We start from the raw sequence: 25,384 nt of genomic DNA, 5'->3' as shown, positions 1-25,384 counted from the left end.
CAATTCCAATTCAATGAACATCTACATGGTTATGAATATTTTGGCAGTACTGTAGTTTATAATTGAACGTCTACCTTTGCACATAGGCCATGTCTGGGCAGATCTCTCTGTTGCCTGCAGCATAGACGTAGTTGTCTCCTTGTTCGATTTTGATATCGTGCTTTAGCACAGCCAAAGCAGAAGGAGGCGTGTGGCCAATCGCAAATAACCCCGTCAATGTGTCTATGGCCTTTTGTCCAACATCTCTATAGTGGATGGCATCTGCAACATGGAGATTATGATTGTGCCTATTCAAAATGCGAACGCGCATTGGGAAATGAGGGATGTGTGGGTCTTTGCTCCTGTAAAACAAATCAAAATCAACTTAACAATAAAAACTAGGCCCCAACTGTTATGTCCATAAAAACAATTGAATTATAAGTATTGTATAGTTCAAACTCACTGCATTCCTCTATTTCTTAGTGCAACATCCATGGTAGCTTGGCAGCCGGTGTTTTTGGATGACATGCTGCGCACCTTATGCTGGCACCGGTAACGTTTCTGCAAAACATTTTGATTGAATGCAGTATGGGTTAGCAGTATGGGCTAGCAGTATGGGTGAAAGACAGAAATGGTAGTCTAACAAATGACAGTAAGACGTTTTGACAACAATTCTTACGTTGAATAGGACACGGCGCCCCATCCCTGGTCGGGTAGCCTCCACTCTCCATGTCACCCCAGTCACCCCAGATGACTCGTTCACCAACCTCACCCACTCCTTGGCCTGTTCCACAGTGCGGACATCCACGCGTACTGTAGACACGAAACCAGTGTGGTCTCCTAATGGGGCCACCTCTTCTTCATACCCGCACACATGAAGCGGAAACTTGTCAGGCAGCCAACGCTACAGGAGACATGCAATTAGCCTACTGGTAATTTAAGACCCCCACATAAAGATCAGGAATGATCATAATCCACGAAAGGGATTACCTTTAACTGTGGGTAGACCTCTATATTCTTGTCTTGTGCTCTCGCTGGGTAGTCCTCACAAACCCCACCACCAAGTCTAAAGTCCAAATGAACACAAAAACAGCAGGCTAGCTATTTAGGTATACAAATACTGTATATCTTATATCAGGGGTGAAAATTAACTTTTTGGCTCACCCGCCAGGGGGACTGGTAGATGAAAAAAATCCATCGGCCAAGTATATTTTTTACCGGCCAAATAATGTATTTGTCACAAATATCTGTTTTAGTAGGCTACATTTTTTTGAGCATTATATGCGTTCAATTACATAGCCTACTGAAAGCTTTGCTCCACTAGTCTGTCAAACAATTAGTTTCTGTGTGACTGGTACACACATTTACCTACCAGAGTGGCAGGTAGCCTTCTGAAATCTAGTCGCCAAATGGAAGTTTTACCTGCATTTGGCCGGTGGCAGGTGTTAATTTTCAGCCCTGCTTATGATGTAGCCTACAGCACACCAGGTTTTAGAAATGTGCCTCATGAATAAAATGCATTACTCTGATTGCTAGGGTAACAACACCCCTTAGCTGTTATAAAAACCACCATAAACCACGGAATAACTATGTACTAAAATGTACCTCTGCTTGGCTGAATAGCAGTGATCCTCCATATTCCAGCACGAGGGTGGGTGGACGTAGGCCATGTAAAAGCGTGTGTCCTTCCTTGAAACGAAGGAAGGAAGGATTCAAGGATGAGTATTCGGACAGGCCCCAGGTGTTGTCAATTAGCAGGGCCCAACTTCCATGGAGTGGAGTATAGGACTATAAACCTCTCTTGGAAAGCATCATGTGACCCTTTCTAGCCAATCACACTGCCGTATTCAGACTCCGTCTATTTTGCCATTGTTGATCTATCTATAGGGGGGCCTATAGCCTATTCGACCAGATGAAAAGTCAATCAGCTGTTCTATCTACAAACTATTCATAGGTTTCATCTGTAGTCCTCTACCTGCCATGTTGAGGACCAACACAGGTGATTCAAATGAATTCATTAATTGTACTGCCCATGATTCAATTCAGTAGAGCCAATCAGACAAATTGGATCACCTGTGTTGGTCCTCAACATGGCATTCATAGTCCTCTAGACTCTACTACAGATGAAACCCATGAATACAGAGGTGCTTCACCTTATCACTCGCTCTCTACCAGCTAGCTACTACTGACCGACTCAGCTGAGAGCGTTGTTTCTTGTTGTGATCGTGTCATCATATAAAAAACTAAACTGTAGAAACTAACACACATGACGCACAACTAAGCATATTATTTGATAGTGAATGGAGGTTATGGCTCGAGACACAATGCAGATAACACACAGACCGCTGGGAATACAGACAAGGTAAACGCATTAGTTGGGGATGTTGGGACTTGATTCGGGACATATAGTACAAATAACACGCACTAGACTAAACTGTAGACACTAGCACACAGGACACACAAATGGGATGACGGGGAACATGGGGAATCACATTCGGAGACCGGACTGAGAGCTCTGGAAATGTACTAACATATGAAAGATAAAAATTCAAATAAAATGTTGGGCAATAATAGGGACATTGGAGAATCCCCATTGGGGATATCTACGTCGTTATAGGAGGGGCCCTCTCCAGGAGAGCCTTACCCCTCCAACCCGCCAACGGGGGTTAAACTGGGTTAAAAGATTTACCTGGGAAGTGCCAATTGTCATTAGTATTATTTTCTTCTGAGTTATGTTAGAATAGCAGTTGCTTTAAATGTGCACATGGACAAATATGAAGGACAAGAATTCAAAATGTTGGACATAAAGAGAGGCTTGGAGAATCTCCTTTGGGGGATATCTCCGTCTCTGGGGGGGGGGGGCTTCTCCAGTGGGAGGGCTGATCCCCCCCTCAAACCGCCAATCGGGGTAAGAGTGCTAACCATATAACCATTTCTGTTCACTTCATTTTTCTTATTGTGTTGTTAGTTTAGTTTTTCATAAATATATGCGGTGATGTCGGCGACATGGGAGGTACAGAGGTGGGCAGGCTGGGTTCAGTGGGGGAGGGGGGGGGGGGGGGTCGGCCATCGTTCCGGCAGTTCGACCCGGGGGAGGGGGGGCCTTGCGTGTTGTGGGATTGGTGTGGGGGGGGTGGGGTTTCCTGGGGCCCTCGGACGCCGTGGCGGTCTGGTCACCGGGCTTGGGGTCGCGGGGGGGGTCGGGGGATCATTGAGGCGTGGTACTTTGGCCTTCTGCGGGTCTGGGCTTGGGGTCCTCGTGGGCCGGGGCCTGGTGGGGGCGGGTGGGAGCTCATGGTGCTCGGCTCCGCGCATGGTGGACCAGGATATGGGGGTGTTCTGTTTCTCGGGGAGGAGGGCGGGAGGGAGGGGTTTCTCTCAGGGGGATCAGAGCGGCTGGGCTCTGCCCGGCGGGGTCCTGTGTGTTGGGGGGTCGGGGCTCTCGGTGACATTGGAAATAGCGGGCTTGGCTCGGTGGGGGGGTCCCCTATCCTTTCCTCTACTGGGCTGGCCCAATGAACCTATCTCAAACCCTGCCCTCTTTTCTTGATCCTCCAATCACAGCTGTCGCTTACCTCGGACTTCCTCGTACAAACAAAGTTTGTCCGAGGTAAGCGACAGCTGTGATTGGAGGATCAAGAAAAGGGGCAGGGTTTGAGATAGGTCTATTGATTCAAGGGACCCGTGTCGCCGCACATCGGCCTGGGATATGGGGGGCTCCTATGGGCTTAGCTCAGGGGGGGGGGGAAACTTTTGTTTATCAAAAAACTGCAAATAAAAATGTAAGTAAAAAAAAAAAAAAATGCTGTAAGTGGTTTTTCTTTTGTTAAAATAAGTGTTAAAGGAACACGCCAACTTTTGGGGAAATTCGCTTATTTGCCATCTACTCTGGAGTTCATTCACGTCATTCACTGGAAGTAGGTGTGCCAGTGTAGCCTAGTTCCCAACAGTCACGAAGAAAAGAAAAAAAAACAGAGGTGATGAAATGACTGCGCCCAGGCAGCAGTGGTGCAGCAAACAATTGTTCCAAGTATATATCTGCTTAGAAAACGAAAATGTCAAATTTTTTATTTATTTTTTTCTCCACGTGGTAAATACACAGGTCACAACATGTTTACAGGAACGTTTTGGAGTTGTATTTGGAGTGTATGTCGTGACTGTTGGGAACTAGGCTACACTGGCACACCTACTTCCAGTGAATGATGCTAAGCTAGGCTAAAGGTGTGGCTGTTCCCTAAACCTAATGCATGCACAGAGAAGAAAAGGGTATCTTATCTGCTGACCCTTTCACTACCACACTACAGAAGGTTAACCCTTTCACTACCACACTACAGAAGGTTAACCCTTTCACTACCACACTACAGTAGGTTAACCCTTTCACTACAACACTACAGAAGGTTAACCCTTTCACTACCACACTACAGAAGGTTAACCCTTTCACTACCAACTAAAGAAGGTTAACCCTTTCACTACCACACTACAGAAGGTTAACCCTTTCACTACAACACTACAGAAGGTTAACCCTTTCACTACCACACCACAGAAGGTTAACCTTTCACTACCACACTGCAGAAGGTTAACCCTTTCACTACCACACTACAGAAGGTTAACCTTTCACTACAGAAGGTTAACCTTTCACCTCCACACTACAGAAGGTTAACCTTTCACTACTACACTACAGACGGTTAACCTTTCACTATTACACTACAGAAGGTTAACCCTTTCACTACCACACTACAAAAGGATAACCTTTCACTACCACACTCCAGAAGGTTAACCTTTCACTACCACACTACAGGTTAACCTTTCACTACCACACTCCAGGTTAACCTTTCACTACCACACTACATAAGGTTAACCCTTTCACTACCACTCCAGAATGTTAACCCTTTCACTACCACACGCCAGAATGTTAACCCTTTCACTACCACACTCCAGAATGTTAACCCTTTCACTACCACACTCCAGAAGGTTAACCTTTCACTACCACAACCCAGAAGGTTAACCCGTTCACTACAACACTACAGAAGGTTAACCCTTTCACTACCACACTACAGAAGGTTAACCTTTCACTACCACACTGCAGAAGGTTAACCCTTTCACTACCACACTACAGAAGGTTAACCTTTCACTACAGAAGGTTGACCTTTCACCTCCACACTACAGAATGTTAACCTTTCACTACTACACTACAGAAGGTTAACCTTTCACTATTACACTACAGAAGGTTAACCCTTTCACCACCACACTACAAAAGGATAACCTTTCACTACCACACTCCAGAAGGTTAACCTTTCACTACCACACTACAGGTTAACCTTTCACTACCACACTACAGAAGGTTAACCCTTTCACTACCACTCCAGAATGTTAACCCTTTCATTACCACACTCCAGAATGTTAACCCTTTCACCACCACACTCCAGAATGTTAACCCTTTCACTACCACACTCCAGAATGTTAACCCTTTCACTACCACACTCCAGAAGGTTAACCTTTCACTACCACAACCCAGAAGGTTAACCCGTTCACTACCACACCCCAGAAGGTTAACCCTTTCACTACCACAATCCAGAAGGTTAACCTTTCACTACCACACTCCAGAAGGTTTACCCTTTCACTACCACAACCCAGAAGGTTAACCCTTTCACTACCACACCCCAGAAGGTTTACCCTTTCACTACCACACCCCAGACGGTTAATCCTTTCACTACTACACTCCATAAGGTTAACCCTTTCACTACTACACTCCAGAAGGTTAACCCTTTCACTACCACACCCCAGAAGGTTAACCTTTCACTACCACACTCCAGAAGGTTAACCTTTCACTACCACACCCCAGAAGGTTAACCTTTCACTACCACACCCCAGAAGGTTAACCTTTCACTACCACACTCGAGAAGGTTAACCTTTCACTACCACACTACAGAAGGTTAACCTTTCACTACCACACCCCAGAAGGTTAACCTTTCACTACCACACTCCAGAAGGTTAACCTTTCACTACCACACCCCAGAAGGTTAACCTTTCACTACCACACTCCAGAAGGTTAACCTTTCACTACCACACTACAGAAGGTTAACCTTTCACTACCACACCCCAGAAGGTTAACCTTTCACTACCACACCCCAGAAGGTTAACCTTTCACTACCACACCACAGAAGGTTAACCCTTTCACTACCACACCACAGAAGGTTAACCTTTCACTACCACACTACAGAAGGTTAACCCTTTCACTACCACACCCCAGAAGGTTAACCTTTCACTACCACACTCCAGAAGGTTAACCTTTCACTACCACACCCCAGAAGGTTAACCTTTCACTACCACACTCCAGAAGGTTAACCTTTCACTACCACACTACAGAAGGTTAACCTTTCACTACCACACCCCAGAAGGTTAACCTTTCACTACCACACCCCAGAAGGTTAACCTTTCACTACCACACTACAGAAGGTTAACCCTTTCACTACCACACTACAGAAGGTTAACCTTTCACTACCACACCCCAGAAGGTTAACCTTTCACTACCACACCCCAGAAGGTTAACCTTTCACTACCACACTACAGAAGGTTAACCCTTTCACTACCACACTACAGAAGGTTAACCTTTCACTACCACACCCCAGAAGGTTAACCTTTCACTACCACACTACAGAAGGTTAACCCTTTCACTACCACACTACAGAAGGTTAACCTTTCACTACCACACCCCAGAAGGTTAACCTTTCACTACCACACCCCAGAAGGTTAACCTTTCACTACCACACTACAGAAGGTTAACCCTTTCACTACCACACTTCCACCACTTAACAGTCTGTAGTAAACACTACACCGTAAACAGGGGTGCAGTCGTAATATCAGAACTGCCTGGACGCCACGTGCGCGCATACATGTTCCCTGCCGTGCGCACAGAACAGATGATTATTATGCATAAATAGTAGGAAACATGTTTGTATAGGAAATTACTAGTTTTAGTTTAGTTTTTGTAAATATTGCCTTGAAATAGAGAAGCTGAAAAAGGTAGCAGGATGTAGCCTTCAATATATAAAGAAATTATATTGTCAACAGATATGGTTGAAAAACAAACAATGTTTTAAATGTAATAGTTACAATTTCTTTAATTGAATTAACTTAAACTAGAAAAGTAAATACAAACAAAATTAACAATGTAACTTAGTTTACAGAAGGACAGTTTCCTTCTGAAGCACAACTTAATGCCTCATCCTTCCAGTCGGGACCATTTGTCACATAGTGAGAGGTTCCACAGATCAAGCAAACCCCCACAGCGCTTGTATTTTGGTTTTGCACGTCTCGTTCTTTGTTATGTTATTGGTATCCTATTATTATGCAAAGTCTAGGTGATGGATAAGTGCCGGTACTTGGCGCACGGCGCGACGAGTCGAGTGAAAGTTGTGAACGCATTTTTGTGTGCGCGCGCGTGCACATCCGTGCGCGTACTTCTGCTCAGAAAACTGCTGGGACGGCATGGTACCGCGTGGGACCACCACTGCACCCCTGACCGTAAACACTAGACTAAAACAGACACATATTCTGATGTTTCAAAACGCTTACTTTCCCTAACAAGAATAAATAATACAAAAAAGTATAAGAACATACATATTTATATAGTAAAATACCAGATTGGGGCTTTAAGTCCAAATGTGTGTGTGTGACTCACATGGCTGAAGGGATGATTTCTGTGGTGTCCTCATCCACCTCCTGCTGCAGAGACACAAGCTCCTGCTTGGAGTTCCTCAGGCTCTCTAGCTCCCCCTTCAGGAACCTGGGGACACAGTTAAGGACCCAAACGCTCTTCCTACTCAGAACCCTTGCACCCTCTGTAGTCTGGAGAGATGTGGATTTCAGCCAGACGTCCACACAAACTCAAAATTGCATTTTCTCTCCCTCTCTCACATTCATCCCTTTCTCAAATTCTCTCTGCAGTTACCCAAAACTAAATCTATAATTATTAAACAAAAAAAGATGTATGCAAAAACTAAACTCAGCCATCCACCTACATCAACTATCAACATGAATACATACCAGGCTCATCCACTGACATCAACTATCAACATGAATACATACCAGGCTCATCCACTGACATCAACTATCAACATGAATACATACCAGGCTCATCCACTGACATCAACTATCAACATGAATACATACCAGGCTCATCCACTGACATCAACTATCAACATGAATACATACCAGGCTCATCCACTGACATCAACTATCAACATGAATACATACCAGGCTCATCCACTGACATCAACTATCAACATGAATACATACCAGGCTCATCCACTGACATCAACTATCAACATGAATACATACCAGGCTCATCCACTGACATCAACTATCAACATGAATACATACCAGGCTCATCCACTGACATCAACTATCAACATGAATACATACCAGGCTCATCCACTGACATCAACTATCAACATGAATACATACCAGGCTCATCCACTGACATCAACTATCAACATGAATACATACCAGGCTCATCCACTGACATGTCTCCGACAGTAAACAAAGACAGGGCTCGACAGTGCGACCTAAAAAATAGATGTGTGCGAACCTGGACATTTATTTTACGAGCACAGTGTGAATTTATTAGAATTGGGACAGAGATTTGTAAAAGAAATATATATGAATAAATTACATTTTAACCATACCCAACCCTGGTGAAAAACACCATCAACTCTGGTCAATAACACCAAACAACATGCGTTGTTATGGTTACGCCATTCACAAAGGGGTCACGTGGTGTAGTAGTAAAAGTCAGCTGTTCACCAGCGGGTTTCAGGTATGGAACGGTGAAGGGGGGGGGGGGGAAGTCATATTTTGCTGACTGCACGCTACACAAGGTAAATCAACCCGTGATTCACTTTATTATGATACTACTATATCAGGGGTCTCAAACTCGCGGCCCGCGGGCCAATTGCGGCCCGAGGGATGATATTTTGCGGCCTACTTGACATCAAAGTTTAGTGTTAATGCGGCGCGCAACTGTTTGCAGAGTCGTTGCGCGAGAGTTGAAAGTTTTATTTATTTTATCACTTGTAGGCTACCATAGCGCAGGCTCATGCCAGCAACGTTACGTTAGTGACTTGGTTGAAACGTGATTCCGGAGTGATATCAAGTAAAGTGGAAGGCAAATGCATCCTCGCTATCTCCTGTGACTGCGAGCAGTGCTCTACATGTCCGGCTGCACTGCCACTGTCTGTCTGTGTCTGGGTCTGGTCCAATCACATTCAGCGTCCTGTCAGTGTTTTCCCCCTCACCTAGGCTTGGGCGGTATGACGATATACCAGGGTATTTCGAAATACCGACGGTATTGAAAATCAATACCGTCTAAACGGAGTTTTGTTGTAGTGCACACACGCGCCAGCAGAGGGCGAGACCAGTCCTCACTAATGGAGCGAGCCATGCAGAGCTGGTTGTCTACACACAGGAGGAGGAGGAGGGGAACCCCGCTTCAGTGGGTGAAATTAAATTAGACACGCTTACCGTTGCTGGTGCTGCGGGCTAACTGGCTATTCTGAGAGTTGTGTATAATCACAACGGTGTTCACGCTTTACGGTAATGTTGCAACAGTGCTGTGAAAATACCGTAAAGCGTTGTGGTAACGAGAGTGTGTGTTGTTGTTGTGTGTAGGATGCTGCGGGCGAACTGCTACCATTCTGAGAGCTTAACGTTAGCACTAGATGCTGCGGGCGAGCTGCTACCATTCTGAGAGCTTAACGTTAGCACTAGAGCTGCGGGCGAGCTGCTACCATTCTGAGAGCTTAACGTTAGCACTAGAGCTGCGGGCGAGCTGCTACCATTCTGAGAGCTTAACGTTAGCACTAGAGCTGCGGGCGAGCTGCTACCATTCTGAGAGCTTAACGTTAGCACTAGATGCTGCGGGCGAGCTGCTACCATTCTGAGAGCTTAACGTTAGCACTAGATGCTGCGGGCAAGCTGCTACCATTCTGAGAGCTTAACGTTAGCACTAGATTGCTGCGGGCGAACTGCTACCATTCTGAGAGCTTAACGTTAGCACTAGATTGCTGCGGGCGAACTGGCCATCTCCGTGATTTGTTTACTTGGTAACACGGGTTGCCACCCCCCCCCCCCCCCCCCCCGCTGATAATAATGAAAGTCATACCGTCATATACCGTATACCGGGGTATTAGGTAATCAAGGTATAACGGTATGAAAAAAAGTCATACCGCCCAAGCCTACCCTCACCCACATTCTGCGAATCAGAGGCAGAGTAGGGCGGGTCTTAAATAGTCTGAGTCAGAGCAGAGTTGACAGCGCATCTACAGTAAACTCGCTCCCAGTTTTATCTCCGTGAGATAAATGTAGCTACTAGCCTAGTTTCGCCAGCAGGCAGGCAGCAGAAAAAGATGGCATTTTCAAAGATGGTCAGTAAAAGAAAAGTCGACTGCAATTCAAAGGTGAATGGACTGAAGAATATATGCGTTCATCCTGAGTCCCAGCACCAAACCAATGTGACTATATGCCAAGAAACGGTAGCTCTTGTGAAGTCAAGTCAAGTCAAGTCAAGAGTTTTAATTGTCACGGCATACAGGTATACAATGAAATGCGGGTGGTCTTGCCCGCAACGATGTGCAATACAGTGGTACATATAATAGAATCAAAAGAAGGAAACAACATTGTGCAGTAACAGGTAGCAGGTAACATGGAGTGACATCTCGGTATCTGTACATAGTTATTTACAGAGCATATGGGACATGCTAGTTAGCTTTGGTAGTGCAATACACTGTTCCTGTTATTCTAATTTAAAGTGTCCTTTCCTTTGGCCATAAGTGTGCGTGTGTGCGACATGAGTGTGTGCCCGCTCATGTTAAAGTGTTAAGTGGCTGCTCGTGTGTGAGCGTGCACAGTGTGCGTGTCGTGTGTGTGTTCATGTGTGCTTGTGTGTGGACAGTTCAATGTTCTGAGCACTCAATGTTCATTGTTCATGGCTCTGATGGCCTGGGGGAAGAAGCTGAGCCTAAGCCGCTCTGTCCTAGTAGCTGGGGTTCGCAGGCGTCTGCCTGACCTCAGCAGCTGAAACAGGCTGTTATTGGGGTGGTGAGGGTCTTTCATTATCCTGCAGGCTCTGGATTTGCACCTCTTGTTGTATAGAACCTGTAGGGGGGGTAGTGCAATACCCGTGGTACGCTCGGCTGAGCGCACCACTCTCAGTAGGGCCTTCTTGTCCTGTGCCGTGCTGTTTCCATACCAGGCAGTGATGTTTCCGGTCAGGATGCTCTCTACAGCTCCTGAGTAGAAGGACTGGAGTATCTTTCCCGATACTCTGAACTTCCTTAACTGTCTCAGGTGGTAGAGACGCTGTTTCGCCTTCTTTACTACTGTGTCTATGTGTATTGACCATGTCAGGTCCTCTGAGATGTGGACCCCCAGGTACTTGAAGCTGCTCACCCTGTCCACGGTAGCCCCGTTAATCATCAGTGGTGTGTGCGTCTCCTGCTGTCCTCTCCTATAATCCACGATCAGCTCCTTGGTTTTACCAATGTTCAGGAGCAGGCTGTTGTCCTGGCACCAGCGTTCCAGTACCTCAACCTCCTCCCGGTAGGCCTTCTCGTCGTTGTCCGAGATCAGCCCCACCACCATCGTGTCATCTGCGAACTTCACTATGGAGTTGGAGCTGAACTTGGCCACACAGTCGTGTGTGTAGAGTGAGTACAGCAGGGGGCTCAGAACACAGCCCTGGGGGGACCCGATGCTCAGGGTGATGGTGTTGGAGGTCTGACCCCCCACCCTGACCGCCTGGGGTCTTTCGCTCAGAAAGTCCAGTACCCAGGCGCTCAGGGCGGAGCTCAGACCTAGCTCGATCAGCTTGTCCACCAGTCTGGTGGGGACTATGGTGTTGAACGCTGAGCTGTAGTCAATGAACAACAGTCTCACATAGCCCCCCTTCTGACGGTCAAGGTGCGAGAGGGTGCTGTGCAGTACCTGGGAGACCGCGTCGTCGGTGGACCTGTTTGTCCTGTATGCAAATTGCATAGGGTCCATATCACTGGGGAGGGAGGCACAAATGTGGTCCTTGACCAGCCTCTCGAAACATTTCATGACCACAGAGGTGAGTGCCACCGGTCTGTAGTCATTTGGACATGCTGGGGAGGGTTTCTTCGGCACAGGGATGATGGTAGACATCTTGAAGCAGGCAGGGACCACTGACTCCGCCAGTGATTGATTAAATATGGCGGTGAACACAGGGGCCAGTGAAGGGTGGCAATTTGAAAATAATGTATGACTGAAGTGATGGAGACCATGTTTGAAGGCAAACAAAAGCAAATCCCCCTCAGATAGCACAGCAACCAGAATAACTGAAATACTGGCTGGTGATTTGATTAAACAGCGTTGTGATAGAATAAAAAAAAAATGCACAGTGCATTTCCATAGCTGTGGATGAGTCCACTGACACCACTGAGAAGCCTATGTTCTGAAGAACCATTCATGTTCTGAAGAACTGTTCATGTTCTGAAATGTTATTGCTAAAGATTGAGAAGATTGGATCAGTTGTACTTTTTTTTGAATACTTGAAACCCTTTTTTTGTGGAATATTTGATGCAGCCCAGCCTCACCCAGACTCTACCTCCAGCGGCCCCCAGGTAAATTGAGTTTGAGACCCCTGTACTATATGAACTATTTTAACATCAATAAAATAACCAAACGCGGTATCCTTGTGATTTCATGTAGAGTTGTTCCGATACCGATACCAGTATCGGAAATGCCGCCGATACTGCCTAAAATGCTGGTATCATTATCGGCGAGTACACGTAAATTCTAGCCTCCGATCCCATGACGTCATTTATCTCCTGCGGAGAGTGAGGATTATAAAATTAACGTGTTTTAAAGTGTGATGCTGTTTGTCATTTTAACAGCAGATACACTTTCTTAAATTCCATTGTCCCCGACAGAGCGTGTGACGGGGAGCTCAGACGGGATGTGTTTTGCTTGCTGGTGTTATGATAGCATTAGCTGAAAAGCTAGCTAGTTGGAACAACATCCGCCCGTTACATCAAATCAGATGATCGCCTGTCCTTTCTAAAGGACCTGACACTGTCCATCTATCAACAATAATGCACCCACGGTGAATCGTATTTAAGTCAAGTAGCTACTGACTAGCGTTAGCTGACTAACGTTATCAAATGTCAATGCAGACTGGGTAGAGAGTGCAACATTGTCTAATGTCCGTGCGGATCATTGGAGTAGGGTATATCTGCAGTGCCGCAGCCCCATACTCATTGATTAATGATACTAATACTAATCTATACAATCACCTGTTGAATAAATACCATTACTTTCTAGTTATTACTAAAAAACAGTATATATAAAACACTATCTGTTAAAAAAAAAAAAAAAAAAAAAAAAAAAAGTAGAATTTATATAATATTTTTTTTATGTATGCACTGGTATCGGATCAGTATCGGTATCGGCCGATACCCAAAGCTTAGGTATCGGATCGGGAAGGAAAAAATGGTATCGGAACATCTCTAATTTCATGACTGGCAGGTATAATTATTTCCCCGATTTAGTCTCTCGGTGACTACATAAATGTTTGGACAGTCGCCATACACCTGGTGAAAAACACCCATCACCCCTGGTGAAAATACACGTGGCACAAGCTAGTGCCGTCTTAAATACTTCGTTCGATGGGCATGGGATTCGAATATGAAAATAAAATTCGAATATAACTTTTTTGTGTGCAAAATCAACTATGCCTCTCTTTGTTAACTACAACAAGCAATGCTGTTTGTTATTTAAGATGAGGTCGGACTCGGCACTGACAGATTTGTGTTCATTGTGCTGCTTTTATAAAGCCTCAAATGACGGCTTACAATATTTCATGAAAGCAAAGTGTTTAGTTTGTCTAAGATTTAAAAAGGTTTAAACTTTACAGCACTGACAAAGTGCTGTACAAGTCGCACAACATAAAATATATTATAATAATAAAAATAATTAAAAAGTTTTATTTATTTATAATTTATTTATTTTTTATCTCAAAGCTTCGAATTAAAATCGAATCTCGGCCCCGAAGCTTCGAATTCCCCCGAAGCGAAAGAATTCGAAGGTCAGCCCTAGCACAAGCGCATCATGCACACAGGATACTGGTGTTCTGCGTCCAGGGTGTGGTTACTGGCGGTGTCCTTCTGGATCTGCTGCTCCAGCCTCCCCACCTCCTCCTGGAGGTCCAGCAGGCCCTGGCTCACCTTCTCCTCGTTCTGGGCAAAACCTGAGAGAGGAGGAGAGAGCACAAGGACCGGTGTTAAACCCTTTCACTGTGACAATACAGAAGGTTAGCCCTTTACTATCACACAACCGACGGCGATGCGATAGTAAAGGGTTAACCTTCTGTCGTGTGGCAGTGAAAGGGTTCAAAAAGGGCATACCTCAGCAGCTGCACCTTTGTTTACATCGTTAATTTGAGTCATATTTTTGTTGTATTTAGATTTCATTTGATTGATTACACCCCGTTTATTTTCCCGCACATTTTTATATTCAGATTGAGTTTTATATTTGCCTATATTTATCTCTTTCTTCTATTACCCTGCCCATACCTGTACCTCCCCTCCCCCGTTATGATGCCCAACAAGGGGATCAACAAAATAATATCTTATCCTAGAGAAAGACAAGACATTGGGTCTCATTCCCGAAAATTTTTCAAAGATATATTCTGGAAGACTGAGACATAATCAATGACAAGTTCACTCCGAGTCCTGAACGTGCTGGTAATATGTCTTAAGTGGCTGAAAAGGTCGCACAAATGATATGATCTGATATCTGCTTGGAGAATGGCATTCTGTCTGAAACTCGAAAGCGCGTTCCCGTTCAGGTCATTTGCATAAAAAAAAACGCCTCCAGATCTCCTTATAAGGCAACTAGTGACACAGCTGTGTGCAAATCGAATGGTGGAAGTGCTTTGCGAGTCTTGCGAGCCACGTGATTACGAAACCTAGCGTCAGTCAGTGCCAATCAGAGAGCGTCTCCCAGAAATGCGGCTAGGTTTCGTAATCACGCTTGCGCGCCATCAAAACTAGATTAGATTAATGTATTGGCATCATATACAGCTCGCGGTACACCTGCCGCAGCGCACGTGCATACACACGCGCGCAGTACTGTATATGAATGAATGAAATATAATATATATAGCCTACGGCGAGCGTAATGAATGAACGCAGTATGGCTTATTATTCCATAATTAAGCCTATAGGCTACTGTTCATTCGTAGGCGCACACAAGACTTGTTATGGAATATTAATGCAGTCTATTTCCACCGATTAGCTTTAGTTCTTATTTATTTATCCACAGTCATTTCAGTGTTGGTGTATAGGCTATATAGTGTATTTCAATATAAGTTTAATTGATTAATGATATATTCGAAGGAATGCAGGTTTATAGCTATATCAACCCCCTCCAATGTACAGTAAATGACCAAGTATTGTTGTCAATATTCCAATGTACAGTTTTGCTTGTACAGTGTAAGTCTATCACCCACCCCACCCACCCTCCTACCCAACCTCCTCCAACAGTTCCTACGTCAAATGTACTCTCTTTTCTGGACTCTTTTTGTATCACAAACAGTACTGTATTTGCAAATCTGGTATGTCATAAATGTATAGATGTAGCAGTACTGTCTATCTGTGTCGTGTGTGTCATATATGTTATGATGAATTGAAAATGGGGGACCCTGATGTAAAGAAGACGAAATTCTTTCTCTGGTCTGCATCCCCTTATGTAATTGAGCTGTACTGTACTGTACCCATTCTGCAATCTGTTAATAAAGTTTTCAATCAATCAATCAATCAATCAATCAATCAATCAAACAAAGGTCTGTCCCATTGTATACCAATCAATGGGATACATTTCATGTTGACCTGCATTCTTTCAAATGTATATAATTAATCATTAAAACAGATGTGTAACAAATAAGAAATACAAATTCCACAGAAGGCATTAAATAATTATTTTCAATCATTTCACAATAATTGCATAATTGTGTTTGAATATCTGAGTAATTAAAGTAATTATACATTTGTCCAAAATAGCTGGTTCAGATATGGTTAAGCAGCTGCCCTGTGATCAGATGAATCCATATTATTTATTTTTCCGACATCAAATGCGTAATTTCTTATCGTACAAATATTGTCATATTTATTTTAATTATGATTAAGTAATTAATTCCAAGGAGGCCTGTAGCGTTGACGTGAAGGAATCACTATGAGAACACAGTCTGTCAAGTTATAATGAAATTTTAAATTAGTTTATCTTTCTTCCCCTCCTTTTTCCTGATTTTTCTCCCATCCCACACTTCCTGGTTGTTGCGTACTTTCCCCTACTGTTGGTCCGGGAGACCGGAGACTGTCACATGCTTTCCTCCGACGCATGTGCAGCCTGGGGCAGGCCAACCTGGCCGCGCAGGTTCTCACCGGGGAGAGTGTAGCGTGTGGGAGGCCACACTATCTCTCCTTAGTTCCAACCCTTGCTGAGCAGGCGCCCCGACCGAACTGTAGGGGTCGCTGTCCACAACGCCCAGGACCCACCCTTCAGCTTTCCCACCCCCTGATACAGCCAATTGTATCAGTGTGAGAGGCCAGCCAAGCTGATAGCAACGCCGGGAGCTGGATTCGAACAGGCGAATCCAGTGTCTCCCGGTGTTGGTGACGAACGTAATCTCCGTGCGCCACCTGCCCCCCCCTTCCTCAGCACTCTTAAATCTGCTCTCAGCCACGATCAAATCTGATCTCAGGAAAATTTGGAGACTCCCACTCCCAGCCCTAATATGTCTTAAATGGGCCGAAATCTGGCTAAGACGAAATTTTTTGTCGTAACTTCGTTCGGGAATGAGACCCAGTGTCTGCATTGTGATTTAAAAAAAAATAATAATAATCTAAAGTGGAAGAACACGTTAAAAAAAAAAAAAAAAGTCTATTGAATACAGTACTGTATTCAGGGTTCCCACACATTGAAAAATGAAATTCAAGGACTTTCAAGTACTTTTCCAAGCATTATTTTTCATTCAAAAAATGATACAATTCACTTTTAACACTTTAACTGCCGGAAGACGCTTTTAGGCGTCCTTCCCCGCCATGCTCAAGTTGCCGAAGACGCCGTAACTCGTCTTTGATATCAATATTTCAAAAATCTGTGATCGGAATCATAATTTCCTTTCCGGGGCCCTGAGACACAAGTGTGATCTCCTCTCAATCCTCTAGCGGTTCAAGACCGCCATCTGGTGGCCGATCGGCAGATCGGAAAAAAACGGATGTTACCTTTAACCCGGCAGGACTCACTCCATATGTGGTCCGGGCACTCGCTAATGTTAGAGAGACTCAGTCTTCACACAGTGAACATCGATCGCTGCAAATAACTCGAAAAAACTACATGATTTGGACGTATATACTATTATACAACCTGGAAATAGATCGGGTATTTCGACATCCCATAATGGAAAACTCCACGCTGATCGCCCAACGGCCCGAGGAGACTGGGGTGAGTTTTAGCGTGTAGTATTACCGCGTTCGATATAAACTGCTATGATGAACATATGACCCACATTAGATGAATGGTATAACGCTGCCCACGGAATTATAAACGCCCCCTCGGCCATCCGGTCAACATCAGATGACGTGTAGTAACTTCCAGAAGTCCGTCCAGTTGGATTTTTTTATATCGCGCCGATTGCTATCAAACTGTATTTGATCATCAATATAATGCATTTGGGGCTATAAATCACGTTCTGGAGAAAGCTGCAGAAAGAGATGAAAACATACTTATACTTTAGATCATATTTTAGTATGAATATGTGAATGAAAAAGTTTAACGTTCATACACCCTGAACAATACATATAGGACATTGAATGGGCCCTAATAATGGCAATTTAGCAATAGAATTTAAAAAGTTATAGCCCTGCAAAGAAGGGGAACTTATCCATAGACAAATAGAGCTGGCAACCTATGGTATATCATGAATTTAGCCTTAGGCAATCAAAGTGTTAAATGCAGTTTTTTATTGAAAAAAAAATCAGATCCAATATGTATATTTCCGACAATTTGTTACACTTTAGATTAAGACATTTATATTTCTTGATTCAGATAAATGTTATCATGGAATGGATGAACAAAACGTTCAATGCGAATGGTTGATTTGAATTTCAAGCACTTCAAGGACCTTGTGTGAACCCTGTGTATTACTTGCCTGTTAAAATCTTGTTGGCAGCCATCTTTGTTTCCACGGGTCGCTCAATGTAGGCCTGCGTGTCGTCTCTCATTTGGCTGATTGTATGGTCAGCCTTGCTGCCCAGGATGAAGTCGTTGAGCGCCTTTGACGACTCCTCCAACTCCTGGAAGTTGTGTTGAGGTTGAGCCATGGTGGACGAAGAGGACCGCTACACGGACAACAAGACGCAGGGTTCCCACAGTCAGAGACATTGCAAAATGAAATTCAAGGACTTTAAAGTACTTTTCCAAGCATTATTTTTCATTTGAACCCTTTCACTGCCACACCACAGAAGGTTAACCCTTTACCATCACACTACCGACGATTTTAACCTGCTGTCGTGTGGCAGTGAAAGCGTTAACCTTCTGTGTATTGTCGCAGTGAAAGGGTTAAAAGCACTTTTAATGAATTTTTTTTATATAGAATTTGGATCCAATATTTATGGTTTAAAACCAATTTCCGACAATTAGTTATAACTTTAGATTAAAAAATTATATTTCTTGATTCAGAACAATTTTATCATGGATGAACAAACAAACTTTCAATGCGAATGGTTGATTTGAATTTCATTTTTTTGAATTTCATTTCATTTAAAAAAAATGGGCCGAATTACATAGCTCGACTTTTTTTGGTCAAAGAAATCAAGCACTTTAAGCACTTCAAGGACCTTGTGCAAACCCTGAAGACGCTACACACGTCAAAACTAACCAATACACCGCATTTAGATTGATATCACGCAATATGACAGAACGCAATGTCTAACGTCATATCTCAAAAGACATCAATAGGCATGTTTTCAATTTGTTTGATGACTGATCAGTGACATGTCCAAATGGTAAAATAAATTGTAATTTTTGTTCCTCACATTCACCCACCGACAGCAGAGGCAACCATGCATGAATGAATGAATGAAAACTTTATTTAACAGATTGCAGAATGGGTACAATACAGTACGGCTCAATACATACAATTGTTAAGGGGATGCAGACCTGAGAAAGACGTTTGTCTTGTTTCCATCAGGGTCCCCCATTTTCAATTCATATAGACATTTATGACATACACAACATACATGACATTTATGGCATAGGGACATATAGGTATTTAGTACTGATACATTTGTGACATAAACGGTATTCCAATATACAGTACTGTTACCCCTAGATCCTGACAGAGTATATACATATGATGGGGAGGGGACTGTACATTAGGAGGGGGTGGGTGGGTGGGAGAGAAATATACATACGGCGGGGAGGGAATATATACATGCGGTGGGGAGGAGATTGTCTATTAGGAGGTGGTGGGGGTTTTGGGCATTTACGGTGGCCAGTTTCGAATTGCAGCCTCCCGTAGGTGCTCTTTAAGAGTGGTTTTGAATGTGGGTAGGGATTAACATTCCTTTACAGCTTTGGGTAGGGCGTTCCACATTGATGTGGCATAATTGCGAAACGTGTTTAGTCCCTTGTTTGAGCCGAATCTGGGTTTAACATGATTTGTTGAGCTTCCTCTGGTGTTGTGGTCGTGGTATTCACTGACCTTTGGGAAGTATTTTGACATGTACATGGGTACCTTAGTCGTATAGTGTATCTTGTAGACCAGTGGTTCCCAACCTTTTTTGAGTACTGTACCCCCAAAGCATTTCAAGCCAACCTAAAGTACCCCCTACTACGCAATCAATCGTGGTGATCCCCAGGATATATAATTAATAGTCTATATATTGTGGCAGACCGGCTGTGTGTGTGTGTGAGTGGATGACCTGGATAAAGTCACATGGTCACACAGGTTGGCAGTTTATTGAAGTAAAGTTTTAGTTCTGAGGTCTGACATCATCACCTCATTCCCATTGTAACATTAAGTTAACAAAGCACTGAAGACACAAAACTAAGATAAGATAAGATGAGATACGATATGATACAATCAGATGAGATATTCCTTTATTGATCCCCTTGGGTAAATGTGGGTGTCATAGGTATGGGCAGGGTAATAGCAGAAAGACATAAATATAGGCAATAGAATTAGATCTGAATATAAAAAGATGTAAATGGGATGGTTTCATGCTATTATTCGAAAGCACGTCGCCACAGAGGAAACACATTGGCTGTGGTTGCTCGTTGCTCTGTAGTTGTGACAGTAAATCCAGAGAGCACATAATGTTCACCAAACTGACGATTCTTCACTTTCTCAGTTTTCTTTTTCTTCTGAATGGGTTCTCCTGATTCAGCAGTATCACCTGTGCTGTTGTTGCTGGATGAACCAGCTCGACTCAGCCATTGATCCATAATGTTAACAGACATTTTGAAAAAGGCTTGATATTTTGCTAACTAGCTACACTACAATGATGATGCTCGGTGTAACACCTGACAGTCCGGTGGGAAGCTGAATCATCCTTTAATGATTATAGTGAGTGGCATAAATGTTAAAAATGGTTTTGTTTCTGGGTTATATAATAAAATACAAGGAAAACTAAACAGAACTACAGGTAATACCACTGTCTGGAACAGGGTTAGAAATTAAAAAAAAATTTCAAGGACTTTTTTTGCCCCCCTTAATTGCTTTTCGGGGGCTTTTTTTTGTATTTCGGGGGCACTGAATTTTTATGATAAACGGCAGGGGTGGGACGGTTCACAAAATGGACGGTTTGGTTCGTATCATGATTTTGGGGTCACGGTTTTCAGTTCGATATACGTACATTTTTATTACACTCAAATCTAAACATGCTTCTCATTTATTAAAAATAAAATAAAAGGTTCACAGTGTTTACAGCCTTAAATAATGTTTGGCACACAAAGACCGAACTGACTGAAAAATATAGGCTACATTTGTCAAAGTATTAATTAACTTAGTGCAAACAAACAATATGCTCAGCCAGCACTAGACTTTCCTTTCTTTAATTAATATAAACACACAAAAACAATGTCAACCATGTTTAAATTCCCTGATTGTCAGTTCTTAATGGAAAGATTCGTTTTCTGCTTGAAATTATTATGTTTCTGTCTACATTTATTTAGACTAACATTATTTAAATATTGAGTGCAACTGTGGTGGATCCAATGTACAGTTTCTACGCCAAATGTATATACACTCTTTTTCTGGACACTTTTGTATCACAAACAGTACTGTATTTGCAAATCTGATATGTCATAAATGTATAGATGTAGCAGTACTGTCTATCTGTATGTCATGTATGTCATTATGTTATGATGAATTGAAAATGGGGGACCCTGATGTAAACGAGACGAAAGTCTTTCTCTGGTCTGCATCCCCTTAACAATTGTATGTATTGAGCTGTACTGTACCCATTCTGCAATCTGTTAATAAACTTTTCAATCAATCGATTACGTAATTTGGTGAGTTGGAACTATCTATGGGTTGGCGCCGGGTCCCCACGGACATTTTAGCGTGTGGCACCTTCAGCTCCGGTCACGTTAGGACATCAACAAGCAGGAGTTAGTAAAACACAGTTGTATCATACAACTTGTATGTTAGCCTTCTTGGATGTTGAATAAACGCATATCATTGTCTTTAAACACCCCGCCTCTCCGACTCCCATTTCCTCCTATGCTAGCTAGTAGCTACGGTAACATTTCATTGACTGTACAGTAGTAGCTTGCGGGCTGCGTCGGGCTACCATAGTTAAAACGTGCGTTGTGTATACAAACTGCTAACGATATGGCAAGATGTGTGTAGGCCTATGTAATGTTAATGGCTATGTTTTTAAAGTCGTAATGAAGATTGATTTATATTGTGCGTGCCATTTTTACACAAACTGACTAGCAACGGGCTGCAGTGCTGCTGCTGCTGCTGCTGCCTGCAGCCAGTGCAGAACACCGGCTCCCCGGGCTCCGCCAAATGATTTTTTTTATTTGCGCGTCATCTGAACCGTACGCTACACAGACGATCTATTACCGGATAAATATATATATATATATATATAATTAGTAAACTGTCGGGGGCATTAAGTGCCCCCCTTAACTGATTTCCGAGGGCATTTTGTCCATTTTCAAGGGCATTATGCCCCAAGCCCCCGTTAATTTCGAACCCTGGTCTGGAACATAGATTTAAAGGATTACAACGCCTGCATAAATTGGCAGAATGTATGGGATAATATTCCATTAACCTCTCGTAATTATAATAATCAATTAACTCATTACAAACTGATAAAGATTTTATCTGTCACCCAGGAAACTGTCAAATCAAAATTTTACAAAGTCCCCTATGTGCTTTATGTCCGCAAAAAGTCATAGGAACATACATACATATGATGTGGGAATGTCCAGGAGTACTAGCTTTTTGGGCCACGGACGGTTGCATTATTTCTCACTAATATAACAGAGATAAACATACCTTGTTTGCCACACATTTTATTATTAAACGATGATTCATCTCTAAAAATCACAACTGCAAGCAGGCAGGCTACAGTATATGACTATACTGACGGACAATCTATATACTGAAAAGACACTTTTTTATGCCACTGTGGGAATTAATATGAAATGCTGATGTGAATGTCTCTTTCCTCTGAACTTGTTTATATATATTAAAATATATATATATATATATATTTTTTAAATATTTTCATGTACCCCCTGGGGACCACCCACGTACCCCTAGGGGTACGCGTACCCCCGGTTGGGAAACACTGTTGTAGACCAGGCCCATTGCAAGTTGCTGTACTCTCGTCTACTCTAAGCCATCCTAGGTTGTCAAAGTGGGCAGGGGTGAGGTGGGTTCTGGGGGTAAGGTCAAGTAGTAGTCTGACCAGTTTGTAATTTTGTTTTAAGAGCCATTGGTACCATGAGGTGCACGCATAGTCGTAGTACCCTTGAATGAGTGCTCCTGCCAGAGTCTTCAGGGTATTCTTGTTTACCAGAGAGGAGATCCGGTACAAGAATCTAGTTCGTTGGTTGACTTTTTTTATTACATTGGATGCCATTTTGTCACAGGAAAGATTTGCCTCTAGGATGGAACCCAGGTAGGTAATTTCGTCTTTCCTTGCGACAATATTGTCACCCACTGTAACTGAGAAGCCGTCGGTCTTGCTGAGTTTGTTATTTGAACCGAAGAGAATGGACTCTGTTTTGCCCATGTGTAATGATAGTTTGTTATCAGCGAGCCATATGCAGATTTTGCCTAGTTCAGAGCTGAGGGTTTTTTCAACCTGCAACTTGTTCTTGTCAGAGACCAGCAGGGCTGAGTCGTCCGCAAACAGGAACAAGTTACAGTCACAGGCTGACGACATGTCATTTGCATAAATTAGGAAGAGTAGCGGTCCTAGTATGCTTCCTTGTGGAACACCACAGCTCACTGTGAGGGGGGGGGGGATGCATGTATCACTTCCGCAACGGATTTAGTCGGATTGGCCTGATTGGCCGCGACGGCCACGTGACACGCGTGGCACGCCCCCGCGGCAGCGGCAGAGGCGCCGCTACATGCTGCTGTGTTTCACTGCCGCTTTCCCACTTCAACGCCAGAGCAATATTGTCGCGCCATCTTCGGAGTGCAGACGCGCTGCTGTTTAATCACTTTTCCCACTTCAATGACAGAGCTGCTGTTTAATGCTCACTTTTCCCACTTCAATGACAGAGCTGCTGTTTAATGCTCACTTTTCCCACTTCAATGACAGAGCTGCTGTTTAATAATATTGTCGCGTTGTGGAAAGCAGGATGAGAGAGCGTAGATTTCAGTGTGTATCATTTAATCATTTATCATTTAACATTTGAAAGGCATACATTGTTGTCAACATGAACGTTCTATCTGCTACTAGCTTACAGACTGGGTAGCGAGTGAAACACCGTCTAATGTCCGTGCGGATCATTGGAGTAGGGTATATCTGCAGTGCCGCAGCCCCATACTCATTGATTAATGATACTAATCTATACAATCACCTGTTGTTGAATAAATACCATTACTTTCTAGTTATTACTAAAAAAAACAGTTCATATAAAACAGTATCTGTAAAAAAATATATATATATATAATTTATAATAGTTTATTTTAATTTTTTTTATGTATGCACTGGTTACGGTATCGGATCAGTATCGGTATCGGCCGATACCCAAAGCTTAGGTATCGGAATCGGATCGGGAAGGAAAAAATGGTATCGGACCATCTCTACTCAAAACCGCAATAATATCACTTATCGCAATAATTTCTGGGACAATTAATCGCCCAGCTAAATGTGTTATCGTGACAGGCCTAAAAACAACGACTTTCCTCGAGTGTGGTCCCTACTCCCTTTTTTGTGACTTAATTAATGTTGGACTACGCACCTGTCTGAGCGCAGTGGTTACCCCTTTTTCTACCCGATGAGTAAATGAGTTTACTCTCAACTGTAAAACTAAATTAATGTGTGCACAACTGTTTCAAGTTTGGGGATTTGTGTGAGATTATGTGCAAAATAAATCAGCATATTGTTTTGGTGAAGTGTCTCTTTAACCCTTTCACTGCAGCACTTACCAACCGGTTAACCCTTACACTGCGACAATACACAGAAGGTTAACCCTTTCACTGCGAGAATACACAGAAGGTTAACCCTTTCACTGCCACACTACAGAAGGTTAACCCTTTCACTGCCACACTACAGAAGGTTAACCCTTTACTATCACACTACCGACGGTAACCGTAAACATTAATAGTCTTAATAATGCACCAGGATAGGGGGTTCCTTGTACAATTTGCAGCATTTCGTTCTAAGAATCTCTTTCGTATACTACAAGCTAAATTGGTATTGTTGTAACTGAAACGTCCCTAAACGAATCGATATTGATTCTAATCGGGACATTGTGAATTGGAATCGAATAGAGAAATCAGCCTACTATATACGTCTACTATGAATGCAGCAGCGCTGTTCAATGTGTCATCGCTAGAGCTGCCGCGATAACCGCATTACCGCGGTATCGCTGTTGCATCACGCTCACCGCAGAGTTAGGCTGAATACCGCGTCACCGCTGTTTTTTATCATAATAATAAAGTTGGCTTGCGGCTTGCGGCTCTGCAGATATACCCTACTCGGTTCCAAGCGACCCTATTGGGTAGAAGTGGTACCAGAAAAAACATGTGAAACATTGCAGACCACTGACTGGTCAGAAGAGAGACGCGTCACACTTTGTAGCCTCTGAACGAAAACAGAACACCGCCATCTTTACTGCCTCGCTAAGG

General features: G+C 43.4%; 1 protein-coding gene across 1 annotated transcript in view; it reads right to left on the bottom strand.

The window, feature by feature from the left end:
- Positions 1–70: 70 nt before the first annotated feature.
- The window catches only part of LOC311240716 (uncharacterized protein), a gene marked incomplete at its 3' end in the record, with an annotated part of 67,370 nt that continues 42,056 nt past the window's right edge, over positions 71–25,384 (bottom strand). The window contains exons 3-10 of the mRNA XM_084329290.1: positions 18,209–18,398; positions 14,122–14,245; positions 7,661–7,765; positions 1,585–1,668; positions 970–1,045; positions 659–883; positions 443–540; positions 71–341 (exon numbers count right to left, since the gene is read on the bottom strand). Coding sequence (XP_084185416.1) covers positions 71–341; positions 443–540; positions 659–883; positions 970–1,045; positions 1,585–1,668; positions 7,661–7,765; positions 14,122–14,245; positions 18,209–18,398 — 1,173 coding nt within the window. The remainder of the gene's footprint in view (positions 342–442; positions 541–658; positions 884–969; positions 1,046–1,584; positions 1,669–7,660; positions 7,766–14,121; positions 14,246–18,208; positions 18,399–25,384) is intronic.

Source organism: Notolepis coatsorum (genome assembly GCF_963971535.1).
Source record: "Notolepis coatsorum genome assembly, chromosome: 14".
NCBI classification, from domain to species: Eukaryota; Metazoa; Chordata; class Actinopteri; order Aulopiformes; family Paralepididae; genus Notolepis; species Notolepis coatsorum.
This window is presented reverse-complemented; position numbering and strand designations above follow the sequence as displayed.